Source organism: Camelus dromedarius, chromosome 8, assembly GCF_036321535.1.
Source record: "Camelus dromedarius isolate mCamDro1 chromosome 8, mCamDro1.pat, whole genome shotgun sequence".
Taxonomy (NCBI): Eukaryota; Metazoa; Chordata; class Mammalia; order Artiodactyla; family Camelidae; genus Camelus; species Camelus dromedarius.
The window spans coordinates 53966095-53987176 of NC_087443.1; the positions used below are offsets into that span (position 1 = coordinate 53966095).

General features: G+C 34.2%; 1 protein-coding gene and 1 non-coding gene across 4 annotated transcripts in view; both read left to right on the forward strand.

The window, feature by feature from the left end:
- Positions 1-21082, forward strand: part of TBC1D12 (TBC1 domain family member 12) — a 74507-nt gene that overhangs the window by 23581 nt on the left and 29844 nt on the right. Inside the window, exons 2-3 of one of the 3 annotated variants that reach the window (XM_031461412.2) lie at positions 1749-1872; positions 5336-5372. The exons of 1 other annotated variant lie outside the window; for it this stretch is intronic. Coding sequence is in view for 1 of the 2 variants with exons in the window: in XM_064488236.1 (XP_064344306.1) it covers positions 1749-1872 (124 nt within the window). In the remaining variant the exon portion in view is untranslated. The remainder of the gene's footprint in view (positions 1-1748; positions 1873-5335; positions 5373-21082) is intronic. One more of the 3 variants, XM_064488236.1, reaches the window with a different exon arrangement.
- LOC116156130 (small Cajal body-specific RNA 16) lies at positions 8046-8208 on the forward strand. The gene has a single exon (XR_004139989.1). It is a non-coding gene; the product is annotated as a small Cajal body-specific RNA 16 (non-coding RNA).

Below are 21082 nucleotides of genomic sequence, written 5' to 3' on the forward strand. Positions count from 1 at the left end.
AGGCATGCCATATAGGGGCCTTAAGGGGAAGCATGGGTTGGTGAGAACTATTTGAGGAGTGTGGGTGAGCTGTGTGGAGCTTACAGAGAGGATTGGTGCATCAGTACTGGCATGAAGTCTTTAGGGTGCTGGTTTCCATGTTAACAAGGCTGTGGAAAAGCCATCTCCAGGATGAATTGCTGAGGCTGCAAGTTTGCTGAGGGACTTCATGTTCTGGGCATATGACTGAGCAGAGTTCTACTGGATGTCCTTACACCCAAACTACTGACCCACTCTGCAGCAACTGGAAACCACAGGAGAGCAGACCCCCTTTCTCTTGCAATGTCCCTTCTGTGCTGTCTGTTGAGAAAGCTAAACAGTTTCATGTTTATTTTAAAAGAAGAAATGCTGAAAGGAATTCTGTTATCATAGAGCATATATTGCAGGGTGAATATGGAACTAAGAGGCAATAAACTGACAGGCAGCACACAAGATACCAAATATTGTTTAAAAAAATAGGCCATCCTTTGCAGCGTAAAATTTTGTTATAAATATACCAGTCCTCAGTATAATCATTATTGAAAACCTCCAACCTAGAGAGCTTATAAAATAAAGAATTGAGTTACTATATATGGTCTCTGAGGTGAAACCTCTATAGAGTTTGAGTAGAAATTGGTCTAAATTGTCGTCGATTCACTTCCATTGCACACTCAAGGAAATTAGAGTGTTTCTTTAAGTTACTATTGATTAGCCCACATTCTTTTGTAGGAGCCTTTAATACCTTTCTAAACTTGAAGAATAGCCTTAACATTATACATTAAAACTTACTTCCTTTTTACCACAATACTATACTTTTAAGAACAGATGTATTTATATGATACTTTAAGTGTAGACAAACCAAGTTATTTGGGACTTCAAATAATTTGTAACCGTAAGTGTATGTGCAAATTTAAAATTTTCTTAATGAGCATTTATATCACAGCTTATATGCAGGGCTGATATTCAGTTGGACTCATCAGTACCTTTCTCATTGGTCCATGGTGCCCTGGCTTTCTGTGCTGACGAATACATATTTTGAATATCATTCCTACTTACATGTGCAATAGATACTTAATTTGGTTTTTAAGGACATGGAGATAATAAGTAAAATCCTTGATCCTTGTGCAGGTTTTCTTTGGATTTTCAGTGACAGATACTTTCTTCCTTGGTTACATATTGACTCTTGCAGTAAGCTTTTCTTGTACTGCATACCTGTCATAGGAAAAATAATTTACATGTACATATATTATAGCAATGGATGCTCAGTAGATACCCTTTTATTATAAACAGTAACAAATTATTACTGGAAATAATTAAATAATATTTTCCCCAAAGATTGTATTACTTAATCTTTTGCCTGTTGTATACAGGTTCCCTTTAACTTTTTTGTTTTCAGATTATTGACTTTTATTGTCAAGTACATGTATAGTCAATTCTGGTATATTTTGTAGCTGATTCAAGGCAAATATTTATATTTAATTTATAGTTGTCATTTTTCTCCCAATTTATTTATCTCTCTAATATCTCTGTTGATGATTCTTCTAATATTTCTGTATAAGCCAAATAGTTTTAAATGAGTCTTGTTAGTCTAATAATAGTATAAGTAGTAGAAATAATTTTAATTTAAAAGAATTTCGTATTTATCTTGGGAATAATCATTCTTTAAAAAGTACTATTAAGTGGTTCCCTGGTAACCAGAAACACAATTCATGTAACTTTCTGTGTTTCAGAAACCTTTTTCCAAAAAGGACAAAGGAGCTCAAATCAGTTGTACATAGTGCTCCTGGTTGGAAATTATTTGGTAAAGTCCCTCCCAGAGAGAATCTTCAGAAAACTTCCAAAATCATTCAGCAGGTAAGTACTAGTATAGCCGTATGGTTTGTCTTAGCTTTCCAAAAAGCTTTTCCTAGATAATTAACCATATTATACTCTCATTCATATTTTTATATATAACATTTTGGGATTACAGATATTTGTAGTAACCTTAATTTTTGTTTTAACACAACACATTTTCAGTTATCTTTTATGGTTGTGAAAATTCTTTACAATAATTGAACATTGATTTCCTTTCCTAGTTATTCCTAGGATAGGTTCTTTTTTTTTTCTTCGCCAGCCATTCTCACCACATACTTTGACTTCTAATTGAACATGGTAGCATTTGCCAATGGCACAGATTTTATGGATAACGATTCTTGTGAACTGATGAAATAGTATACAGTGAAAACTGAGTAGATTTTGGGATTGAACTCTTTCCTTTGTCACTTTTCTGGTTTTCTGTCTTTACCAAGGACTTTGTGAGATGGGTGGGCATATAGTCTGTTTCTAGTAGTTTATGAGCCAGTTCTTCTACTATCTGTATAAATATCCATATTCTTGAATTGTAAAGAATTTCAGATCTTATTTGACTCCTGAACTTATATTCCTCAGTGCTAGGAGATAAGTAAGGCTGGAAAGCAGTAAGACTGGATCAATTTGCAGCATTTTTAAGTTCAAAGAAGTTGTTTCTCAGAAGGAGATGTATAATAAATTTCCTGTTTCTCTCCTTTCCAGTTGTATGTAGTTTATCAGATTTAACACAACCAATATTTATAAAAATAATTACATTAAAGCTATAATCATCATTCAAATTGGAAAAAAAAATTCTTTAAGGATTTAAGTGTCTTTTAATTGCTTAAAAGAAAAACTGGTTTCCCAAGTAAATAAGAAAATACTTTTTAGATCTTTAAAAATACTTTTTAGATCTTTAAAAGCGTTTGTTATAGTTAATTTTATTTACAAGTAATTAAAATATTGACTAGTTTATATGCTGCTGGGACTTAAAGCTATAGTGCTGTGATTCCCAAGCTGTATGCCCAGGCACCCCATGTGCTCCAGCTAACACAGAGAGGGAACCGTGGCAAATTCAGTGTTACTCCACGTTTGTTGAATATGGTATAGTCTGTAAGCTTGAGGTAGTACATAATTTCAACATTAAATAGTAATATATTATTTTCTGTGGCATTGTATCTTTGTGAATCTGGTTTTTCTGAGTTTGCTGTGGTAAAAAATAAGATACTGTGCGAAAATCATTGTGGAACAGGAAATGAGGTTGTGAATGAGGTGTCCAATGTGATTTCAAGGTTTGTGAAATTGTACAGTGCACTACAGGCATACTATATGCTCAATTAGTAATTAATTGTGGTTATTAAAGAATGAAATAAAACTGTTTTTTCCTTTCATGTATACTATTTTTTCAAGTTGCTACTGTTAGGACATAAATCTTTGTTAAACTGTTTGGCATAACTACTTATTAAACAGAATGATTAGTTATTTCTGTTGGTTTAGGGAGTGCCATAAAAAAATTACTGAGATACTGAGGTCACTGTAAATCAAGAAAGTTTTGGAATCTTTGCTATCCGGACATCTTAAATTTTAACTTTTTTTTTGTAAAGTCTGAAAGTAACGTCTTTCATCTAGAGTTTTTCAGAAGACCAAGTTCGCCCTCTAGAGGTAAAAACAGGGGTCTTGCTATTGAAGGTTTGTATTCTTGACTTCATGGTGGTTTACCTTAAATATGCATGTGCATATACTTTTATATCTTTATGTAAACTAACATTCTGTGATATTTTATGACCATACATCTCTAAATAAATTACTAGCCGGATAATTATCTGTTTACTGATATGCCTATGCCTATCTGCTGTTTTCATGTTGGAAAGCCAAGGCCTCACATTCTTTCTCCTTTATATGTATATAATGTATATATAGTTTGAAAATTTGATGAGTGGTCAGGAAAAGAACAACTCTTATTTCCATAGGGAAGAAGGAGTGGAGTTGAAATGCAGTTGGTATCCTCCAAAACCCTTTTCTGGCCTTTTATGGATGATGATTTCTCTTCGCTGCTTCTTTTATTTTTTGAGCTTTCCAGTCGTATGTAGGTACGAGTGTGTACAATGGTGTCTTTTTCATGGTTCTGTTTGTTTTCTGGAGGGTGTGATGGATAGCAAAGTCATTGTTCTTCTGACCGTTCTCCACCCTCAAAATATATCTCTTTCACCATGTGATGGAATATGTTTCTGCCTCTCCCTTCCTGCTTTCTCCTTCCCTCCTGTGTATGTCCTCTACTCCCCACTTGTCTCACTTTGCTGTCCTCTTCCCTGCAATTGTCATTTTCAAAGTCGACAGCATTTTCTTTTGTTAGTAATAGTAAATTTACAGCTTTGCGTCTCTGTTCCCACTTGAAAACATTTTTTCACAGACCTGATTTCTAAACTCTGTAAAACACTATGAATGTAAAACTGTATTCGAGATCCTTGATCATGTACTCCTTTTAAATATGTGTTACAATATGTGTTAAATATGTGTTTTGGAATCAGGAATCAAAAATGATCTTACCACTAAAGCCATGAAGAATGTTAGGACATGTCTGTCATGTTTTAGGGTACAGTCTTAAGCCATTAATGTTATAGAAAATTAAGGTAGACAGTAATCCCAGTGTAAAATTGCCTGAAAAAGTGAGGCAGTGATAAAAGTACTAAGGAAAGTTAGATTCCTTTGAGCTTTCTAAAGATGCCTCATTTGGTTATTGAGTGGCAAAACAGTAAGATTTGTTACAGTATTAGAGCAGTAGAAGTATTTTATAGGGTAATTATTTTTATAGCAAATATTCAGAAAGCAGTTGCTATACTCTTAAGGATAAGTATATGTTTTGGGGCTAGAATTTTTTTTTTTTTTTTTTTGGTGGAAAGACACCCGTAAGATTATAAAGTGAACGAGAGAGTAAGTAAGTTTTGATATACAAACTTTTTCCCCTAGTAATTGTTAATTACAGAAATAACACGATTATGTTCTCTATATAAAATATAAAACATTATAGGAATGTATGTCTCATTTCACTTTCCCTACATGTTTTTAGGCCTTTTAAAATTCAATTTTTGTGTGGAAAACATGATTATTTTCATGTGTGTATATTTTTACATATATGGTGTTATGTATTTTTTTCAAGAACAAAATGTTACTATATATACATTTTGGGGGGACTTACTTAACTTTTCCATGTTTTGCACCTATAACTTTTTGAAGATTTATGAAATTCAAAAGTTGAAGATACTTGTAGATTAAATATTTTTTAAATTTTATTCTTGTAGTAAATTTTATTAAATGTCTAAATCAACTTTAGTGCTTTCCATGTTAATAGCAAACAAATATAAAAATCACTTTAGGTAACAGCAAAATCAGACTGACTCAAGCTTGGCATTTAATTTGACAATCAACTCCCAAATCACATGAATATTCATAATGTTATTTTATGAGGATTATCACATGTGTTCTCTTGCAGGTGTGAAATTCCTGCTTGTGGCCATTTGAACCAGTTGGTGAGCCATGTTAAAAATTGCATCTATTAATTATAAATAATATTTCAGTTATATGGTAGTTCAATTGACCTAAGTTTTTGTTTTTTCTAAATTAATAGGCTGAAGTTGGAATGCAGCTACATAGTTTGTTTCATGATTTCCAAACTGCAAGTGAGAATTATTTCAAATGAGCCATGTTATGTATAATTGTAACATGATTGCATATTAGTTGAGTATACTCTATTTATGTCAAACTGACAATCTTGCAGTAGAAAGTGATTTTTTTGCTTGGCAGTTTTTATATTGGCATCTTTAATGAGAAAAGAAGGTTGTGGTACTTAGATGATGTTTCATGTTTTTCATCACTCATGTCTTTTTCTGAGTGATGTTTTACTTCAGTGATTGAATCACCTTCACATAACTTTTGAAAGGCAAGGGAAAAAATGTTTTAAAACAGTGATTTCTTAATCTGAGCATTTCATACTGTCTAAAAGTAGAATAGGTCACTCTCCTCAATTAAGCCTTTGATTTTAAAATTTTTTGCTTTGGGAACAATAGCATTGTGGAAAGGACTAGAATACATACATGTCCTTTGTGAGCAGTTATGTTAAATATATAACATCTTGCAAGTGGTAGAGCTTAATTTTCTGGTTACTAACTTTGTTGGTGTGTGTAGCATTAGGACGCTTGAAAACAGCTTGTTGGTTTTAATTATGCTTAAATATAGATACGACAGGTGTAAAATTTGAGCACTGCAGTTAATTGTGGAGGGGCTGGATTACTTTCAGGATTCATTTTTGATAAGTCCTTAAAATTGTTATACACTTGCATGTTTTTTTCACTTTTATTTACCTAATGTATCCTCACCTTGAAAAGGTAGTTAATACCTTTCTAGCTGCATGTGTGTTCCTTATTTATAGTTAATGAGTTATATCTCTCCTATGTATAAATAAATAGATTTCATAAAAGTTAATTTTTGCGGTCTGAAGATTGAGAGAGGAATTTATAACAGCTCTGGGCCTGTGCTTCTGGGAGAGGGGGAAAGTATGAACTTTAAGAGGGAAGGTTAAATTAGTTAAAACTAAATGAATAAAAATGATAAGTTCCCATAAAATGAACAGGACAGGATTTGGGGGAAATTTTTTTTATATTGTTAGAGACAGAGCCTTGGAAAGGAGTTTCAGTTTGAAAATACTTACTTGTTTGATTCCATACATACAGTTTGAATATCAGAGTTACAGTAGAAGTTGTATTCATTCTATCTTTATGTCAGATTTGTATGTTGTTAGGCTTCAGATTACACTAAACAAACAAGATTGTACTGATAACTTTGCCAAAATGAAGTTTGTTAAGGGACTTCTATATGCCAGAGGTGATGAAATGCTTTGCCTGAAGGTTTCAGTTAAGCTTGAATTTCTGGGATGGGTTCTATTTCTTCTAATAAACAGATTCTGGAATAAACCAGTAAAGGCATCCTAATCAGCTAAACCCTCTCTACTCCAAGCATGATTAATTTCCCTGGCTCTTGGATCAAATGGTATAAGAGTGCTTCTTTATCTTGAGCAGATATGGTCTTGAGGTGATAGAGATATCCACATGGGGAGTTTCTTCCATTTCTGAAACATCATTCTGGCTCTCTGTAAATTGTCCACAGAATACAGAAATAGGAGGGTTTACTTACTGATGTGGGTTTAATAGTTAATCCCTTTAGGAGGAGTGTTCTCACTGTCCACTGAAACTCAAAAGTCACGGCAGTGTGTATATCAGGCTATTTTGACTTTGACATTGTCTTTTGAAGAGAAGCTCCTATTCTATTTCTTCTCCCTAGCCTATATTTTACTTTGAGAAGCTAATCAAAGACTCCTGCCTCCCTCCCTTTGAACCCATAGACTGATCTTGTCTCACATTTCGCTCCTAGTACACGCTCTTTCTGGTGAATCCCTTTAGATACAGAACCCAAGGCATCAGAATGTGGTGGAATACCATTCTGCCACTTACTCACTGTGTGACCTCATATTAGCAAGCTCTAAACCTTTTCTCTAGCAGACCTTGAAGGACAAAATTCTTTAATTGATCCTAGATTCCTAAGATGGTCTGACTTTCATTTTGATGAATATATAATGTATTCAACATTACAATAGACATGATTCAGGTTCTTGGAATATAGATAAATATAAGTCTGAGCCTTTCAGTTATTCTAGTATAACTGTGGACATGAGGGGGAAGGTTCATATGTAGTTTTAATATAGTGTAGTAAGTGCTGTAGTAGAATTGTGAACAAAGTTTGAGAGTAGAGATGAAAGAGTGAATAATTTTCTGCACAGATGACAGGTGATTTGTGTTCTGAAGTGTGCTAGTAGAAGTTCACTAGATAGACAAGATGGGAAAGCCATTCCAGATAGAGGCAATTGAATGAGCAACAGGAATGCATAAGACTTGTTTATTGTTTAGCTTAGTATTAGGTCAGTATTTCAGGGAGGTAGGGTATATAGTGAAGGTCATTAGCCACAAAGCTAGAAAGTTGAGTTTTAACCAAAATACTTCTATATAAGGCACTAAGACATCAAATCCATATATTAGAAAAATTCTGGAGGCATTATAGAAGTTATAAAAGAGTAGGTTTGCAAACAAGGACATTAAGATTAATTATGGTACTTTATGATTCTGATTCCCACAGTGGAATACCTTGGAAATGTGTTAAGAATACAGATTCCTCAGTGCAACCTTGTATCAGGCAGCCCAACCCTGACCTAAAGTAAATTCCCAGGAGACTTTTTCCCTGGGTTTTGAATTTGCAGTAACAGGTGTGAACATTCTAGCAGCCATTTGATGATCATGTATGATACTGCAAACAGGACCAAAAAAAAAAAAAAAAAAAAAACCAGATTTCTCAGCCCCATACTTTGAGTTCTTAATGTCAGTTATGTGATTTTCAATTCTTGTTGTTTGTAGTTGGTTCTTTTTCAAATCTACTATATCACTTTTACAGTTTACAGTTCCCTGCTGACATTTCAAGCTTGACCTTTATTTTCTTAAACATAGTAAGTATAGTTGTTTCATAGTCTGTGTCTGATAATTCCAATGGCTGGAAATTCTGTAGGTCTGTTTATGTTGAATACTGATTCTTCTAGTTTTTATCATCAGATGCTGTTTTATCTCTGTGTGTACCTGGTTACCTTTTGGGTGCTGGATGTGATATTTGAAACATCATATGTAGAAAACAATTTGAAGGCTAAGGTGACCATCCTTCAGAGATTTGAATTTATGTCTCTCAGGTCCCTGATGGCACTAGCTATCTAGTTTTTTCGTCCATCCAGATGAGATAAAGCTCAGATGCATTCTGTTTTGGCCGTTTTTCTTATTAAATTGTAAAATTTTCAGATTGTTAAACTAACTTTGCATTCCTGGGATAAACTCCAGTTAGTCACAGTTATTATCCATTTTGTATGTTGTTGGATTCAATTTCCTTTACACACACACCTATATATATTTTAATGAATAAGCTATTTTTAGAGCAGTATTGAATTCACATCAAAATTGAGCAGAAATTACAGAGAGTTTCTGTATGTCCCTTCTCTCCCTACACATACAACCTCCCTTACTATTGACATCCTACACCACAGTGTGGTACATTTGTGTACTGTGTGGTAAACAGTGAACCTACATTGACACATCATTATCACCCAAAGACCACAGTTTACATTAGGGTTCACTCTTGTACATTCTATGGGTTATGACAAATGTATTATGACATGTATCCACAATTATAGTATTATGTAGAAGTTTCACTGCCCTGAAAATCTCTGCTCTGCCTATTCGTCCTCCCTATTCCCCTAACTCCTGGCAACCAATTATCTTTTTGCTATCTCCATAGTTATGCCTTTTCCAGAATGTCATATAGTTGGAATTATACAGTAGTACAGTCTTTTCAGATTGACTTCTTTCACTTAGTAATAGCCATCCAAGTTTTCTTCATGTCTTTTCATGACATGAAATTTTTTTAAAATGCTGAATAATATTCCATTGTCAGAATGTGCCACAGTTCATTTATTCACTCACATCCTGAAGTACATCTTGGTTGCCTCCAAGTTTTATCAATAATAAATAAAGCTGCTGTAAACGTCTGTGTGCAAGTATTTTTGTGGATGTAAGTTTTCATTTCATTTGGATAAATACCAAAGAGCCCTGATTGCTGGATTGTATGGCATTTTAGTTTTGTAGAAACAGCCAAATTGTCTTCCAGGGTAGCTGTACCATTTTGCATTTCGACCAGTAATGAATGAGCATTCCTGTTGCTTCACGTCCTCACCAGTAGTGGGTGCTGTCAGCATTTTGGATTTTGACCATTCTAATAGGTGTGTAGTGGTATCTGATTGTTGTTTGAATTTGCAATTCTCAATTAACATATGAAGTAGAGCATTTTTAATGTTTACTTGATATCTGTATATCTTATTTAGTGAGGTTTCTTTTCTGATCTTTCGCCAAAAGAACTCAGTAGAGTTTTAGGAGATTTAGTATAGCAGTCCTTTATTCAGATATATATTTTGCAAACATTTCCTCCCAGTCTGTGTCTTTTCTTGTCTTCTCATTCTCTTGACAGTGTCTTTCACAGAGCATAGGCTTTTAATTTGAATGAAGTCCTGCTTCTCATTTATTTCTTTCATGGATTATGCCTTTGGTCTTATATCTAAATAAAGTCATCATCATACCAAAAGTAATCTAGGTTTCCTCTTATCTTCTAGTAGTTCTCTAGTTTTTTGTTTTACATTTAGGTCTATAATCCATTTTTAGTTAAAATTTTTGTGGAGAGTGTAAGGTCTATATTTAGATCCATTTTTTTTTTTACACATGGATATCCGGTTATCCCACACCATTTGTTGAAAAGACTGTCTTTGCTCCATTTTATTACCTCTGCTCCTTTGTCCAAAGTTAGTTAACTGTGTTTGTATGGGTCTATTTCTGGGCTGTCCATTCTGTTCCATTGATCTATTTGTCTAGTCTTCTGTCATTACTGCACTGCTTGATTACTGTAGCTTTATAGTAGATCTTGAAGTCAGGTAGTATCAGTCCTCAACTTTCTTCTTCAATATTGTGTTTGCTATTCAGGGTCTTTTGCCTCTACATATAAACTTTAGAATCACTTTGTCAGTGTCCCCAAAGTAACTTGTTGCGATTTTTATTGGGATTGTGTTAAATCTATAGATCAAGTTTGGAAGAACTGATATCTTGACAGTATCTCTTGATCTTACTATTCATGAAATTGGATTATCTCTTCATTTATTTAGTCATTCTTTGGTATCATCAGAGTTTTGTAATTTTCTCCATGTAGATATTGTACATATTTTGTTAGATTTATACCTAATTATTTCATTTTTGTATGCTAATGGAAATATTAATGTGTTTTGATTTCAAATTCCTTTTATTCATAGCTGGTATATAAGAAAGTGATTGACTTTCCTTATATCCTGCAACCTTGCTGTAATCGCTTACTACTTCCAGGAATTTTTTTGACCGTTCTTTTGGATTTTCTACATAGGCAGTCATGGCATGTGCAAACAAAAACAGTTTTTGTTCCTCCTTTTCCAATCAGTGACATTATCTAAGCCATGGTTTCCCAACCTCAGTGCTGCTGACATTGTAGGCCTTGTAATTTTTGTTCTTGGGGCCTTTCCTGTGCAATGTAAGATTAGCAGCATCCTTGGCCTTTGCCCAGTAGATGTCAGTAGCATCCCCTCACAGTTGTGGTGACCAAAAATGTCTCTAGATGTTGCCAAACATTCTTCGGGGCCAAAATCGACCCCCATTGAGAATTTCTAACATATAAACTGAGTGTGGAGTGTTTTTGTTTCTGAATAGGTTTTTAATTATGAATTTAATATTTTAATTGATGTATTTTTTCTTGAGTCAGTTTGGGCAACTTACATCTTCAAGAGATTTTTAGATTTCACCTATGTTGTAGGATTTATTGGAATAATGTTGTTAATAATGTTTATTTTAATGTCTACTGGTTATGTGATATGGATAGAGATTATCTCTCATATATTCCTAATTTTAGTCATTTGTGTCTTCTTCTTGGTCAGTTTTACCAGAATATATCAGTTTTACTGATCTTTAAAAATAAACATTTTTTGTTTCATTGATTTTAACCTCTTTCGCTTTTTCTGTCTCAGTTATTTTTGCTCTTTATTATTTACTTTCCTCTTGCTTTGAATTCGTTTTTTTTTTCTAGTTTTCTTAAGGTGGATCATTAATTTTAGATCTTTATCTTTTTAATATGTGTATTAAACTATACATTTCTAACTATGCTGTAGCTGTGTTTCACAAGTTTCAGTATTTTTATTTTCACTTGATTAAAAATATTTTCTGTTATTTCTTTTACTCATGATTGTTCAGAAATGTGTGTGTGTGTGTTTTTTTTTTTTTAGACTGTCTTGGATTTTCAAGTTTTACAATTATAGTAACTAAAATGTAGATAATTTTATCTCTTAACACCTCTAATTCCCTTCTTCTTTGTTTGGTTTGTCTAGTATCTCAAAAATAATATTAAATAGTAGCAATGATAGTCAATATTTACCAAATACTTACATGCACCTATTGAGTACTTTAGACCTATCAAGCTATTAACACCTCACAGCAAGCAGCCTTAAGATTTAAGTATTATCATATCTCCATTTACAGAGAGGGAAACTCAGCAGAGAAATAGTAAGTAAATTGCCCACAGTCATGTAGGTTCTAGGTGACAAGGTTGGGATTTGAACCCTGGTAATTGAATGCAAAATTCCACAAACTTTACCATTTGCTTCAGTGTGAGTGATTAAATAACCTTTGTTTGTTTCTGACTCTGATGGAAATATTTCTGGTGGTTCCCCGTTAAGTATAATGATGGTTTTTGGGTTAAGATAGATCTACTTAATCATGTTAAGGATTGAGAGTTTTTATGAAGAATAGATGTACATTTTTTTTTTCAAATTTGAACCCATTTAATTTATTTTCTTTAACGTTAATTTTTTTTTATTGAGTAATAGTCATTTTACAATTTTGTGTCAAATTCCAGGGTAGAGCACAATTTTTCAGTTATATATGAACATACTTATATTCATTGTCACATTTTTTTTTCACTGTGAGCTACCACAAAATCTTGTGTATATTTCCCTGTGCTATACAATATAATCTTGTTTATCTATTCTACATTTTAAAATCCCAGTCTGTCCCTTCCCACCCCCCTACCCCCTTGGCAACCACAAGTTTATATTCTATGTCTGTGAGTCTGTTTCTGTTTTGTATTTATGTTTTGTTTTTTTTTTTTTGATTCCACATATGAGCGATCTCATATGGTATTTTTCTTTTTCTTTCTGGCTTACTTCACTTAGAATGACATTCTCCAGGAACATCCATGTTGCTGCAAATGGCATTATGTTGTCAGTTTTTGTGGCTAAATAGTATTCCATTGTATAAATATACCACATCTTCTTTATCCAGTCATCTGTTGATGGACATTTAGGCTGTTTCCATGTCTTGGCTATTATGAATAGTGCTGCTATGAACATTGGGGTGCAGGTGTCTTTCTGAAGTAGGGTTCCTTCTGAATATATGCCCAGGAGCAGGATTCCTGGGTCATATGGTAAGTCTATTCCTAGTCTTTTGAGGAATTTCCATACTGTTTTCCACAGTGGCTTTCCTTGCTTCCCTCTCCCACTCTTAATGATTTAGATGTCTTCTTTTACAATTTTATGTTTATTCTACTTGTAATTCATGGTAGCTATCACCTTTCCAGTTATGAGTTTCTCATTTTTGTAGCATCCTCCTTCTTTTCTATTTAGAGTAGACCTGTCAATATTTCTTTTAGCATGGGTTTAGTGTTGCTAAACTTTTAGTTTTTGCTTGTCTGTGAGAAATGTGTTGTTTTAATTTTCAAATATTTCAGAACTTTTCCAGGTACGTTTCTGTAAATAATTTCTAATTCAGTTCCATTATGCTCATAATATATATTATGCAGTTTCATTCTTTTTCAGCCATCCTGCTGATGTTGGGTTAGTGTTTTATAAATGTCAGTTAGGTCATGTTAGGTGATAATGTTGTTCAAGTCTTGTATAATTTTGCTGATTTTCTGTTTGTTCTGTGAATTACTAAGAGAGGAGTAATAAAATGTCTACCATAATCTACTTGGCTGTTTCTCCTTTTGTTTTTTTCTTCTTTTCTTTTGAATCTTTGTTTTGTTGTCTTCTTGATGAATTGACTTCTTTACCATTAATGTAATGTCCCTTTTGCTCTAGTAATGGTTCTTACTATGAAGTTTTTCTCTGACTTTAATTTAGTCACTGCAGCTTGCTTTCAGTTAGTGTTTGTGTGATATTTATTCTTCTATCCTTTTACTTTTTATCCATCTTCATATTTAATGTGGGGTTTTTTTGTATATAGCATATATTTGGGTCTTTGTATGCAGTCTGATGCCCTCTTTTTTAAATGGCATGTCATTTAATGTATTTATTGATATGAGTTGGTTTGAATTTACCATATTGGTGCTACTTTTCAAGTTGTCCCATCTGGTATTTTTTTCTTTTTCTCATTTACTGCCTTCTTTTGGATTAAATGAGTATTTTTAGTATTCTACTTTATTTCCACTATTGGCTTATTAGATATACCTTTGTTTTAGTTTTCCGGTGATTACTCTTGGGCAAAAGTTTCCGAATGTTTTATTTACACAGCTCCTTTTGATTCTTAGGTATGAAAAATTCCAAAGAGTTTTTGTTTATGGGCTTGTTTATTAATTATTACTATACCCAGAATTAAAACTGAAATGTTAAAATATTGTTAATTCAATTAAAATAGCAATAATAAAAAAGCAGTAATAAAGTTATGTGTTAACATAAATAACATGTTTATTTTAACTCTATTGAAAAAACTATTAAAAAAAACAAACTGATGGGAATTGTGATGTTGTTTTACATTTTTGCAAATCTCTTTAATGTCTGGCTTAAAAAAAAAAGAAGGTTGGATTACCTCTACTCCTGCATTCAATTTCTTGCTTATATGTTGTTTTAGTTTAAGTATGTGAAGAAACCCTGGCCTTACACTGTTGTGTAGATAGTAAAAGGAAGAGCATTTTAATAACCTTTTCAGATAATTGAGTCTATTCTTTGATACCATTCCAAAACTCATCAAGTCGTAGTTTCTTAAAGGTAAGTTATATTGTGGAATTTGAAGTCATACAACTCTGTCATATTAAAATTCATTAGTCTCCCTTGCACTTCGATTTTATTCTTCAACTCTGTTTGGGTATTCTTTATATTTTCCAACTCTTTGCTAAAAACTTTGCTCTGTGCATCTATACTCCTCTTGAGTTCTCTGAACATCTTCGCCATCATTACTTTAAACTCTTTCTCAGATAATTTGCCTATCTCCTCATCACTTATTTCTTCTTCTGGGATTTCATCTTGTGCCTTGGCCTGGGAGACGTTCCTCTGCCACCTCGTATTGCTTATCTTTCTATTTTTATTTTTAAGTAAGTTAGTTACGTTTCTCGACCTTGGAGAGGTGACCCTCTGTGGGAGATGTCCTATGCATCCCAGCAGTACACTCCTCTCTTGTCACCCAAGGGTCATGGTCCAGCCAGTCCCAGTGTAGAGTCTGGCCTGTCTGGATTCCTTCCACAGGCTTTGGGATTGTTGTTTTCTTATTTCTGGTATCTGCCTCTGATGGATGAGGCTGGACTAGAGGCTTATGCAGGGTTCCTGGCAGGAGGAGCCAGTGCCTGCCCACTGCTGGGTGAAGCTTGGTCCTGCACTTCTCGTGGGTAGGGCCATATCTAGAGGCTTTTGTGGCTTAGGAATTCTGCTGATTACCGGGGGCTGTGTTCCCACACTGTATGTTTGGCCTGAGGCTTCTGTGCAGGCTGTTGGATGGGGCTAGGTCTTGGTGCTGATGATCCAATCAAGATATCAGCCTCCTGGAAAGCTCATGTAGATTAACACTCCTGGAATGTCTGCCATCAGCTTTTATGTCCCGTGTTCCCTACGTCCCCAGGAGAACCTCCAAAACCAGCAGGCAGGCCTGGCCCAGGTTCCTATGAAATCACTGCCTCTGTCCTTTGACCTGGTGCACGTGAGTTTCTGTGTACACTTCCCAAGCGAATGAAGTCTCTGTTTCCCCCAGTCCCAAAGGGCCTCCCAGAGCCAAGCCCCACTGGCTTTCAAAGCCAGATATCCTGGGGTCTCCTTCTACTCCCAGTGCTGGGAAGTCTGACGTGGGGCACAGAACTCTCATGCCTATGGGAGGGCCTCTGGGACTTAACTATTCTTTAGCTTGTGGGTTGCCCACCCAGGGGGTATGTGGCCCAATTATATCATGAGCACACCCCTCCTACCGTCCTGCTGTGGTTCCCTCTTCATGTTTCTAGTTGCAGAAGATCCCTCTTGCTGGGTTCCAGTCTTTTTTCCGATGGTTGTTTAGCATTCAGTTGTGGTTTTGTTGTTTTCGCAATGAGAGTTGAGCTCATTTTCCTACCACTCTGCCATCTTGACTGAAATCCCCTCCCTTGCACTTTTGAATAGATGTTTTTACCCATATGTGATTTGTAATATCATGTATTGGAAAATATTGGTTCATCAAATTATGCAGATAACCCAAATGTAACATTTCATTATTTAGTATCAGAACATTACAGTAATATCACCATTGATCGTATCTGAAAATTTTAAGTACTAGAAACTGTGAAACATATGTTGAAGCTTTGCAATCTTTGCAGAATTTTAATTTTCACTTGAATAATTGACTCTGATTATTGGCAACAGTTACTTTCAGTTACTTTCCTTGAAATCATTGGATCAATTCATCTTTTTTGTTTGTTTTAATGAACTTTTTATTTTGGAATAATTTTAGATATACAGAAAGGTTGAAAAGAAAATATAGAAAGTTCCTGTATACTCCTCACTTAGTTTTCCCTAATGTTAACTTTTTACATTACCTTGAACATTTGTCAAAACTAAGAAGCCAACATTTAAAACTCCAGATTTCATTTGGATTTCACCAGTTGTTCTGCTAATGTCCTTTTTCTGTTTCAGGATTTAGTCCAGGATACCACACTGTATTTCATTATCATGTTTCTTGGTCTCTATGCCCCTTAATAGTTTCTTAATCTTTCCTTGGTTTTATGACTGTGACACTTTTGGGGAATACTGGTCAGATATTTTCCAAAATGTCTTTTAAAAGAAGAACTACTATTTATTTTCTTCCCTCAGTATTTCTGACAGTGACTATGTCAGGTTTTTTTTCCACTTTGACCAATTCTTCAACACCAGATGGATGTCCTACAAATTGATTTAATTCTGACGTTGTTATCCTGTACTTACCATCATATCCCACAAGTTAAGGCCTTAGTCCTACAAGACTGCCTCCCACTTCAGATGCCAGTCACAAATCCAGGCTTCTAGTACTTCTAACCAATAGCAGTATGTTGGAGATGCCTGTGACACCCTTCTTGGGTTTGTTAATTTGCTAGAACCACTCACAGAGCTCACGAAAATAGATGGCTCACTAGATTACCAGTTTATTATAAAAAGGGGACAACTCGTAAACAGCCAGATGAAAGAGATACACAGGGCAAGGTTTATGAGAAAGGACATGGAACTTCCACGCACACTCTGGGTACGTCACCCTCCTAGTACTTTGGTGTGTTCACCAACCCAGAAGCACTCTGAACCCCTTCAGTTAGGATTTTTAATGGAGGCTTTACTATAGTGGCACACTTGATTAAATCATTGGGTTTTAGTGATTAGCTCAACCTCCAAAACTCCTCCAGAAGTCAGGGGGTAAAGCTGAAATTTCTAACCCTGTAATTATATGATTAGTACCTTTGGCAACTAGCCCCTATCCTGAGAATATCCAGGGACATTCAGCCACTAGTCATCTCATTAGCATACAAAAAGACACATTAGAGATATCAAGGGTTTCAAAGCCTATGTGCCAGGAAATGGGCAGAGACCAAATATGTATTTCTTATTATGTTGCATCCTCAGTTTGGGTGTGTCTGATGATTTCCACAGGACTTGACTGAGTTTTGTTTTTTGGGGAGGAATACCACAGAGATGAAGTGCTCACTTTGTCTGAATTTGAGAAAATGTCTGCCAGATATATTCACATCTGAATTACAATATAGTTTGCAATCAGTTTTTCTTTTAAGTAAAAATAGTGTTCATGATAAAAGGGGTTTGACCAGTTCACCATTCATATAATTGCACATGTGCTTTTCCTCTAGACACCACTGTACTTTGGTGTGTAGCACAAGTTCCTTAGGTATACTTCTCCTTTAATCACATAGAATATTTAAGAGATGTTTACTCATAGGTCAAGATTTAATGTAATTAATACATTTTACTGTTTTATCATGGACAATCTTAAGAGGAATTGGCTAGCACCCTCTCCCCCCCCCCTTTTTTTAAAATTGTGAGTGCATGTCATGAAGAATAAATACAGTGATTAGTAATACTATTTGGTGCCATTGTCTTGATTTATGCTGGGGCATCAATAGTTTTATTCAGAATTGCTTTAGCAAAATTAATGCCATTGTCAACACATTGACAAACTGTTAGCACCATTAGGAATATAGTTTTGACTCTGCAGACCTCATGAAAGCATCTCTGGGACACTGTTGAGAACTGCTGCAGTAGGACTTACGGTATTTATCTTGATCACAGTCTATCTTCAAATAATGTTATACCACTTTGAACACAATGTAATAACCTTACAACAGTATATATACTGCCATTCTCTCCCTTCTGATTTTGTGCTGTAAACCCCTCAGTATGCTGATATTATTTTTGCTTTAAGCAGTCAAATATACTTTAAAAAATGGCTTTCATGTGTTTATCTTTTATTTATGTCTTTTCTAAAATATCTTTCTGTATTTACTACTTCTGTTGCTTTTTATTTCTTTGTGTAGATTTATGTTTCCATAAGATATAGTCTTTCTGCCTAAAAATTTTCCTTTAAATCTCTTTCTTAAAAAATATAAGTATAAAATTTTGATCTCTACAACCTAGTCTCTTACTATATTGTTTTTGAAGGTAATGTTTAAAAGACCCTTTATGATAGTTTGCAATTGAATGGTTCTACCTCCTGGAATCCTTGCTTATTTGTATTCCTTGCTTATTTTCTTCCTCTCCTACTCCAATTAAACAAAACAGCAGAAAAACCCACTAATCAAAAATAACCTTTCAGTCAGAGAAAGTCAAATATTGTATGATACACTTATATGTGGAATCTAAAAAATAATATAAATGAATGTATTTGCAAAACAGAAACAGACTCACAGATACAGAAAACAAACTTGTGGTTACCAAAGTGGGGAGAGGGAAGAGGGGAGGGGAAAATTGAGGGTATTGGATTAACAGATACAAACTACTGTATATAAAATAGATAAGCAATGAGGATATACTGTATAGCACGAGAATTATACCCATTATCTTGTAATAACCTAAAGTGGAGTGTAATCTGCAAAAATATTGAATCACTATGCAGTACATCTGAAACTAACACAATATTGTTTATCAACTATACTTCAGTAAAAATTATAAAAACCTTTCAAACTAGCATTGACTGGGAGAATCTCAGGATAATGCACCTTCTCCAAATAATGCTTTGCTGTTGAAATCAATAGAGAGAAAGCACCCATACTATTAGAGATGTTGTTAAACAAATGTGATCCCTCTTTTCTAACAGATTATTTTGAGTAAAAACATCATTTTCATTTATGTGAATCCAGTATTTTTTTGCCTTGGAATTAGAAGTCATTGTTTCTACTTTATGCTCATGGAGATAACAGCATCTTTTGATCAGGCTTAAAATTAATTGCCTGTTTGACTCAAATTTTCTTACAGTAGCTAGAATAAATTATCCTACAGTTATTTGCCAGCTTACCCCTAGCAGTGGTTTCATCTACTGTTCTAATTACCTCAGTGAAAGTAAACATATGTCATAGGACAATATTTTGAGTGGAAAATGAAGAATAAATTAAAGTAACAGGCTTTATTACAACACCTCATAGAAATACATTCCCATGTTAAAAGAAAAACTGATTGCCTCTTGTCTTAACACTTGGTAAGTAGCTCCCAACCACTCATAAGTCAGGTAAAACTGACCTTTGTTGTCAGGAAATGAGGCAGATTGGTACAGTATTTTCAAACAGTGAATGTATTATAGCTAGTTATTTACTGATTTCCTTGGACTATGATATTTCCAGTTGCTTTTTACTATCGTAAAGTTTTTTTTTAATAAGAAAATTATCATTATTTTGCTCATTGTTAAATTTCTATAGAATAAATATATGGGTTTTTTTATGACATGATACACAGATTTAAAGTGAAAATGACTTCAGGAATTCTACTCATGAGATACTTTTTGTTTGTATTTTTAAATGAAGTCTTATGTATATCAACTACTTACCAATAATTTGAGCGCTGTTATCTCTCTCTACTGCCTTCTGCTTGAGTTATTTAAGAGTCATCTGATTTTCCTCAGCTACAGGGATACACCTTGATTAACTTTAACTCATAGATAAAGCATATTTCTCAGGTCTTTTTTTTTTTTTTTTTTTGATGTGAAGTCTTTTTATCAAAGTATAGTCAGTTTACAGTGTGTCAATTTCTGATTTACAGCATAATGTTTCAGTCATATATATATGAACATATATTCCTCTTCGTATTTATTTTCATTATAGGTTACTCCAAGATATTGAATATGGCTCCCTGTGCTATACAGAAGAAACTTGTTGTCTGTCTTTCTCAGGTCTTTGTAATTGCCTGTGGAATGGGATGTTTACTGGGAACTTCCAGGAAGGATCTTTTCTTTCTCTTTTGTGAGAGTTATTAAAAGAGCAACCGGAGGATCTTTGAAAGTTACACTATAAGGATGTGACAACTCGCATTGCTGTGCAGTCCTTTCTCTGAGCAGCAACGAGCCTCCACATGAAGCAGGAGGGCTTAGCTGAGAGTGGTAGAGCAGTGGAGTCTGACTGACGCTATGAGCCTCTTAGTCAGAGTCCAAAGTTAGCTGAGTGTATGGACTATTCAGTCTTGTGGTCTAATCAGTTTGCCTAAATGTGTTTGATATCACTTTGTGATTAATTTTGAAAGTGCTGATACTTAGTATTTTACTATTTCTAATTCAGTTGACTATTTCTAATACAATTTGCAATTTTAATCACATTAACATCTTTATTTGGCAAATATTTGAATCATTAAAGATAAATAAATCTATCTTATATTCAGATATGGATGAATTGATACCATGTTTTAAGCTTTTAAAAAAATTACAGTCTAGAAATTTTAAGCATTTTTAAGCTAAGGAGCTCTGATAGGAAACACTAGAATCAACTTTCTTTTTCTCATGTGAAAAATATTTGAGTGACAGTTCTGAATAAGGCTCATTCGTAAGGTGAATACATAAATAAATATTTATGTACTTCATTTTGTGTTGCCTTTTATATTAAATGTGTACTTACTCAGTTAATTTTTAATAGGAGACTTTTCATTTTTTTGTTCAGACTTTCAGTGGCTCTCCATTTTGTTCATGAATTCCAAATATTTTTGCCAATGAAGGGCCCCTTAATTTAGCCTACACTTATTTCCCATCCTTGTTCATATTCAGTGAGATTAATGTATTTCCCTGATCCACGCCTTTGCTTGCTCCCCCTGGATTGTTCTTTCCAATACTTTCTGTCTGTGTAATTAATACCT